Genomic DNA, 7,384 nt, shown 5'->3' on the forward strand with positions numbered 1-7,384 from the left:
TTAGACACTCTAAAATACCATGAGCTACACACAGTTTGCCTTCCCCTGTTTTTTTTGGAAAGCAGTGCTGGAGATTGAATGCAGTGCTTGGGTCAGGTTCAAATTCAGCATTTAGGGAATCAGCTCCGATAGTGTTTGACCCTCAGCAGGGACAATGCACGGCAGCGACCAAGGGGATTCCTGTTCTGCTGTGCAGGAGTCCAGACTCTGGGTCTGGGCTCAACACGGCAAAGTTCCCATGTTTGGACAGGCTCAGGGGCTGCCCCCGGGGAGTGCGGGACTGGGCGTGGGGGTGAGCAGGCAATGGACAAACGGACACGGGGACAAACGGCCCCGGAGCTTCAGTTGCAGCGGCAGCAGCGGCAGCAGCGGCAGCAGCGGCAGTGAAAGCAGTGACTTTGATGAATCCCTCTTGCATCTCCTCTCCCTTTCCCGCTGTCCCGCACCCTCTCTTGCTCTCCCTTTCCTGCTGTCCCCTCCTCTCCCAGTCTCCCTCTCCCCTGCCAAGCTGGGCCATGCCCCTGGCCCGCCCCCAGCCCCGGGCGGGGCTGCCCCGTCCCCATCCCTGTCCCCAGCTGTCCCACCTCGGTCTCGCCTCCACCCAGCTCTGGCTGTGCTGGCGGTGGCACTGCTGGGCGGGCATCAGTGCCTGGGGCTGGGGCGGCATCGCCGCCCTTTGGCTCCGCCTGGCCCGAGCCCGGCCCCAGCCCCGATGTGGGCTCCAGTCCCGGCCCCGGCCCCGGCTCCTCCCGGGCCCCGCGGACGACACACGGGGTGCAGCCACTCCTGCCGCCTCCGCTGCGGCTTCCCCGGCCCGAGCTCCGCCGCTCGGCAGCACGGCTGCCGGCCCCGAGCCGCTGCTGTCCCGTTGCCAGGAGCGAATGCCTGGGGAGGGCCGGCCCAGGGCGGTCGTGGGGCGCTCGGGGGTCGCTCCTGGCCCCGGGCCGAGCGTTGACAGCCGAGTCCCACCCGCAGGGAAGGCACAGGAGGCCCTGCAGGAGCGGTACCGGCTGGGTTCGCTGCTGGGCAGCCGTGGCTTCAGCAGCGTCTTCATGGCTGTGTGTCTCGGACGGTGCCCCGGTGCCCTTGGCTTGCTGGTGGCCATCAAAAAGGTGCCACAGAACCGTGTCCGGCACTGGGGCGAGCTGGTGAGTGAGCGGGGCCAGTGGCAGAAGCCGGGCCGTGCTGGGGGGGGGATGAACCGAAGCCTGGCAGGGTGGGAGCCGCCAGAACGCCTCGAGGGAGAGCAGGCGTGGGGCCAGCGCAAGGCGCAGAGCATCCCGGGCTGCGTGAGGGGTTCCCGACCCCTGGCACGGCATCAGCCCCACTGACGGCATTGCGCTCCTCCCACAGCCCGACGGCACCAGCGCACCCCTGGAGGTTGTGCTGCTGGACAAGGTCTCCACTGGCTTTCCCGGTGTTGTCCAGCTGCTGGAGTGGCTTGAGCTCCCCAACGACATTGTGATGGTGCTGGAACGCCCAAAATGGTCTCAGGACCTGCACCATTTCATTCAGGAATGGGTGGTCCTGTCCGAGGAGGAGGCGCAGGAGCTGTTCTGCCAGGTGCTGGAGGCTGTGCGGCACTGCACCAGCTGCGGGGTCCTGCACAGAGACATCAAACCAGAGAACATCCTGGTTGACCTGGCCACCGGGCAGGCCAAATTGATTGACTTTGGCTGCGGCACCTACCTGCAAGACACAGCCTACACTCGTTTTGCAGGTGAGCCCACGCAGGGGTGTGCTCTCAGTCCCGTCATCTCATGGCCCAACACCTCACAGCCCAAGCTGGGTGTGGCAGCGGGGATTCTCCCTTTTGCTGCCCTTCATGGCACTGAGATTTCAGCTGAGTTGCATTTGAGCAGGGCTGGGTGGGGAGCCAGCTTCCAGCCCTGCTGGCAGCCTTTGCCCACCACTCTGGGTAGGACTGAGGCTGGGGCTGGGGCAGCCAGCCCGACAAAAACACCTATGTGTGGGGGTAGCAGGGAGAGGGGCAGGAACCTGTGCCCCAGCTGGTTTGGTGTGCAGGTGAGAAAGGGCTTGGATGCTCCACTCACCTGATTTGTTTTGGCTTCGTAATGGTTTTTGGGGCAATGCAGGCAGGGAGGATGAGGGCATGGTTTTCCCCAGCACTGAGTGGGATTTTCCTGGTCATGGTTAGGCCTTGCCAGGGCTTCCACTGCTCTCTTCCAACCCCAGTGGCTTCTTTTCCAATTCCGAGTCTGTATACAAGTCCCAGGTGCTGGCGAGAGGGCAGCGGTCACCCCGTGTGCCACTGGGGCAGCCCTCACACGCCCAGGGATGCTGGGGCCAGGCTCTGGGAGCAGCAACATCCCCCTGATGAACCCCATCTGTATTCCATAGGAACACGGTCATACAGCCCACCAGAATGGACCCACTTTGGATTTTACTACGGCAAGCCAGCTACCATCTGGTCCCTGGGCATCCTGCTGCACCAGATGGTCTGCGGGGAGCACCCTTTCAGGAGGGGCCGGAACATCAGCTGGGACCATCAACTCTCGCTGCCACAACGGCTCTCTCAAGGTGGATCCTCATCTCTGGCCACAGGGGCAATATCAGTGCTGGGAGACAGCAGCAGCTCGTAAGCTTCCCACTCTGGCAGCTGCTGAGGAGGTGGCACATGTCCTGCTCTCCTGCTCTCCTCCAAACAGAGAATTGATGGGAGAGTTTAGGCCAGCTCTGAGCACATCCAGCATGGCCTGGGCATGGGAATAGTGGGGCAAAGCCAACAGGAGCCTTCTCCAGCTGACCGGCGGTTTCTGGTTTCTCTGCCCAGAGTGCCAAGATCTGATCAGGCAGTGTTTATCCATGCTGCACTCGGACAGGCCCTTGTTAGAAGAGCTGTTCTGTGATCCCTGGCTGCAGGATATTGATCTGCCCTAGAAGAAGGGAGAGAGCCACAGGCACGCTTTGATGCAAGGCCCTGGTAAGTTACAGCTCCACACGTGCCTTGGCAATCAGAAGCAAAGGAACGCAGACATTTTGTCCTGCCTGTGTCACTGCCCAGGGGTCATCAGATGGGAACACGCAGCCCTTGTGCTGGAGCTGAGCTGCTCTGCCCAGCACTGGTGGCTGCCATCTGAGCTGGTTTTGCTTGTCCTGGTTCCCTGACAGCTGGGGCCCTGGGCAGAACCCTGACAGCCTGGGCTCACCCCCAGGGAAGGAGAAGGAGCCCCTGGAGAAGCTGAACCAGGTGGGGCTGCTGCTGCTGGGGACAGCGAGGACGACATTAAGGATGAAAACCTCTTCCTCCACCTGGTCACCGGCAGCTGAGGATGATGGACTTCAATTCTGGCACCTTCTCCAAAGCCAGGCTGCACAGGGAATGTGCAGATGAGTCCACACGCAGGGGGATGCTCCCAGATTTGGGCATTGCACAGCCTGGCCAGGAACCAAAGGTTCCCCCTTTGCTGGGGTGGATGCAGCTGATCCTCCAGTTGGCTGCCAGGCTGCTTTTGGCAGGGCTGGGGGATGGGCTGGGGTGCTGATGAAATGGGAGTGGGCTCCTGGCCCTGACAACAGCCCCAGCACCCACCGTGCCCCGGGCTGGGGCTGGGGCTGGGGCAGCCAGCCCGACACAAACAAACCCCCATGGTGGGAGCAGAGGTGGGACTCCAGAACCTGTGCAGGGGCTGCTTTGCTTTGCAGGCAAGGAAGGGCTTGGGCTGCTCCACTGCCCCTGTTTGCTTTGGGATCACCGTTATTTTGGGGGGCAGTGCAGGGGGAAGGGAGAAAGCCTGGGCTTCCCTCACCTGTGGGTGGGTTTTTCCCTGGCATGCAGGGGTTGGGCCTTCCTTAAGTCCCTGACAGAGATAAGAGTTTTCACCTTTTTTCTTGTTCCCCTTTTTGTCTGTAGTCTATTTTCAGTAATTTGTTGTTTGTGTTTGTACATGAAGCATTCTAGGTGGGGTCCAGTCTGGATGGGGAAGTGCTTGGGAGCAGCTGTGGCGTGGATGGGCCGTGCCCTTGGAGAAGGCTGAGGACATGGTTTGGGACCAGCTTTTCTTCCAGCGGGGGATGGCGTGAGGTGGGTCCGGTCTGCTTGGCATGGTGGGATCAGAGCTTTGGGGAGATGGCAGCGAGCACAGGAGCATCCTGCTCTGGGCAGCTGCTGAGGGCTGGATGTGCCGTGGCCGGCTGCAGGCTGGGCACATGTCCTGCCCTCCTGCTCTGCTCCCAAAGGCAGCAGGGATGGGCAGCTCTGGGCACAGCTCTGGGCACGGCCAGCATGGCCTGGGCACCGCGGGCAGCTGGGACAAGGGGACAGGAGCCTTCAGCTGACGGGCGCTTTCTGGTTTCTCTCCTTGCAGCTGGGCTCTGCGGGTGCTGAGGCTGCTCTGGGCTCTGCCAGGGCTCTGCTGGAGCTCAGCACCGGGCCGCAATCAGCCAAAGAAGAAATGGGGTGACCTGCAGCACAGACCTGCTTGAGCATTTCAGCAACACAGCTCAAGTGTGCAGAGTGTACACCTCCCAGGGAAAACATGCCACCACCCAAAAATTAAAATTATTCAATTGCTTCTGAAATGAAATCAATCTGGGATGACCCCAAATGACATTTTGCAGCTTGCTCAAGCTGTAGCTCAGCCCTTCTCTGAACTGTTCTCTCCCCCACCTGCCTTTTACTTCCCAACTGCTCCCTCTTGTCCCCCAGTGAGTTCCCAGCCCATGGCAGTCTCCATCACACTGTTGCCTTCCTTGGTGCCCCTCACCATGAGGAAGGCCGAGTCCCAGGCTTAGGGACTCATCCTGTCACTGGCTGAGGAGCAGCAATGTCTCAGAGGTGCAGTGGGATTTTAGTGTCATTCAGAGCTGCTCTCCAGCCCTCAGCTCTCCTCACTGCTGAGTTCCCACTCCCTTTTCCTCATCCTTGCAACAGGATGATCTCTGTGAATCCCTTTGAACCTCCCCACTCTGCCCAGCTCACGCACCCACCTCAGTTAGGCTGAAGCTGCAGCTTCTCTGTCTCCTCTGGCACACCAGTCCAGTCCCCTGTGCGGGGAGCCCCAGCCCCAGAGCACAGCACTCAGCAGTGCACTCCGGGCTGGAGCAGCTCCCTCCCAGCCCCAGCCCAGGGACCCCTCCGGCCCCGGGGCTTGGGGCACTGTCAGCACCCGCTGCTCCAGCCACTGCTTCTGCTGGCCCTGACAGCAACACACAAACTGGGGCTGATCCCTAGGGAGCAGCAGCAGGGCCTGGATCTGATCCCTGACTCTGGGGCAGGGCTGGACAAATGACCCACAACAGCAGCAGCACATGGAGCTGACTTTCAGCACAGCCCCTGCCACTCTTGCCTCCTGTGTGCAGCGGTGTCACAGCATCCTGAGGCACCTGGGAGCCCCCAGGGCCACCAGGGACTTGAGATGGCAGCCCTGGGCTCCTGGAGGTTGTGCAAGGAGCGGAGCTGGGGACTCCCTGTCCATGGGGAGCTTCCAGATGGAAAAGGCTGCTGTGCCCAGCCAGCTCCAAGGGCACAGAAAGGAGGGTCTCCACCACGGGATCTGTGCCAGTCCCACAGTCCTGGGCAGCAGCCACCGAGCCCTGGGGGAGCAGAGGGCACAGCAAGAGGGACAAAAGCAGGCAAGGTCAGAGACTGGAGAGAGCCAGACCCGGCAGCAGGAACAGCTGCTCCATTGCACTCTTGGAGAAAGCTCCTGGCTGGTTCAAAGCGCTGAAAGGCGTGCAGGGCAGAGAGGAGGCCACACCAAACACTGCTCCTGTTTCCACAGCCTCCCCTCTCCGTGTCCCAGAAGGAATTGGATGGACTGTGTTCTTCTCCCCGAGTCATCCGGTTCAGCACGAGCAGCTGAGCACCAGGAGCTGAAGGAGCTGAAGCCTCAGGCCACAAGAGCTGGGCCTGAGGAGACTTTGTGAGCAAATGAATGCTGCTAACATGGACCTGGCTGAATGCAGCAGATGGAGTCATGGAATCACAGAATCCTTTCTGTTGGAAAAGACCTCTGAGCTCATCCAGTCCAGCCGGTCACCCAGCAGTGTCGAGCCCAGCACTAAACCACATCCCTGAAGTGCCAAGGCCTGGACAACAGCCCTGAGTGAGGCCCTGAGCCAAAGGTGGCCTCTGGATGAACCTTCCAACCAAAGGTTATCTTTGTATCTGCTCACTAATGAAATATGCATGGTCATTAGCGCTGTGATAGATGTATCCACTCATTAGTGAAACATGGATTGACCTTTCTGTGTTTAGAAGCCAGACAAGGCCATGAAATCTGACATCTGGCCTTGTCTGGGGCTGAATGGTCAAAGTCACCTCCCTTGGTTCCTCTTGGGCCCTGGCCAGGCTTTGGGAGGAACCCAGGAGGAGGATGAAACCAGATGTTCCCGCACCAGCAGCGCTGTCAGTTTGTTCATTCAGCACTGTCAGAGCTGGGCCCTCTCCCAGCGAGGCTGGAGCCTCACCTGTGGCTGGAGGCACCTGCAGGAATTCCCAGTGTCCAGGAGTGGCTCTGCAGCCCTTGGCTGTGACAGCTTCCCCAGCTGCTGTGTGGATCTGGGGCATGGTAAAGCCTGAGGGTAACTGCTGCTGGATCTTTCTTAATCACTGCTGCAATCTCTGGTGCTGCTGGCTGGGTGCATTGCTGAGCTGCTCCTTTTGTGATTCTTTGCTGCTTTGAGCTACAGTCAATGACACTGAGTCCTTCAGTTGGTGTCTGTGTCTTTGGTGCTGACCCTGCCCACTGGGGAAACAAAACTGGCACAGTCTGGCCAGATCACAACAAAATGTCACTTTTTAAATGTAAATGTGAGGAATCAGTCCCATCAGAAATTCCCAGATGGGAAGCCCTTCCCTGGAGTTCCCTGGCTCTGGAGTGGGCTGAGGTCAGAGCACCCTGTGAGCAGTGGGGCACGCTGTTAATAGAGGCTGAACCCCTGGATGTCTTAAAATGCATCCAGAAATTGCATATGGAAGAAGGAAAAGAATTGTGGGTTTGGGAAGACGGGGATGGATTTTGTTAACAGCACTTTTGAAATAGCACCAACAGAAGGAAGAATTGGTTTTGGAATGCTCCCACATGGAGGGACAGAGGAAGGTTTAAATAATGAACTCAGGTTTGATTGTGCAAGTGAAATACAATAAAATTATTATTAATAATAATAGCAGTTATATAAATAATATAACATGAGCATATCTATTTTTTGATAGAATTAAAAATTGATAATGTGAAATAATGCTGAAAACACTAATTTGTCAGCTTTGGCTGCTCATGTTGACACTGAATACCCTACAGAAAAGGACTGGCCAAGACCCAACTGTCAGTGGTAAACTCTGCAAGATTGTATACAATGAATAAAGGATGAAGGGATGAAATTGGCTATTTTTATAGTGTTTGCTGATACTGTGGTGTGGAAT

The 7,384-nt window shown here is 58.4% G+C and overlaps 1 protein-coding gene and 1 long non-coding RNA gene across 2 annotated transcripts; both read left to right on the forward strand.

Moving 5' to 3' along the window:
• Positions 1-881: 881 nt before the first annotated feature.
• On the forward strand, positions 882-3,442 carry LOC137487123 (serine/threonine-protein kinase pim-1-like). Its single transcript, XM_068212758.1, has 5 exons — positions 882-1,216; positions 1,323-1,720; positions 2,362-2,541; positions 2,795-2,944; positions 3,177-3,442. Exons 1-4 carry the CDS (start codon positions 882-884, stop codon positions 2,899-2,901), a joined length of 1,020 nt encoding a protein of 339 aa, XP_068068859.1. The 3' UTR covers positions 2,902-2,944; positions 3,177-3,442.
• A 104-nt stretch (positions 3,443-3,546) lies between these two features.
• On the forward strand, positions 3,547-4,547 carry LOC137486730 (uncharacterized). Its single transcript, XR_011005788.1, has 2 exons — positions 3,547-4,045; positions 4,329-4,547. It is a non-coding gene; the product is annotated as an uncharacterized lncRNA (long non-coding RNA).
• Positions 4,548-7,384: the final 2,837 nt, after the last annotated feature.

Source organism: Anomalospiza imberbis, chromosome 22 (genome assembly GCF_031753505.1).
Source record: "Anomalospiza imberbis isolate Cuckoo-Finch-1a 21T00152 chromosome 22, ASM3175350v1, whole genome shotgun sequence".
NCBI lineage: Eukaryota > Metazoa > Chordata > Aves > Passeriformes > Viduidae > Anomalospiza > Anomalospiza imberbis.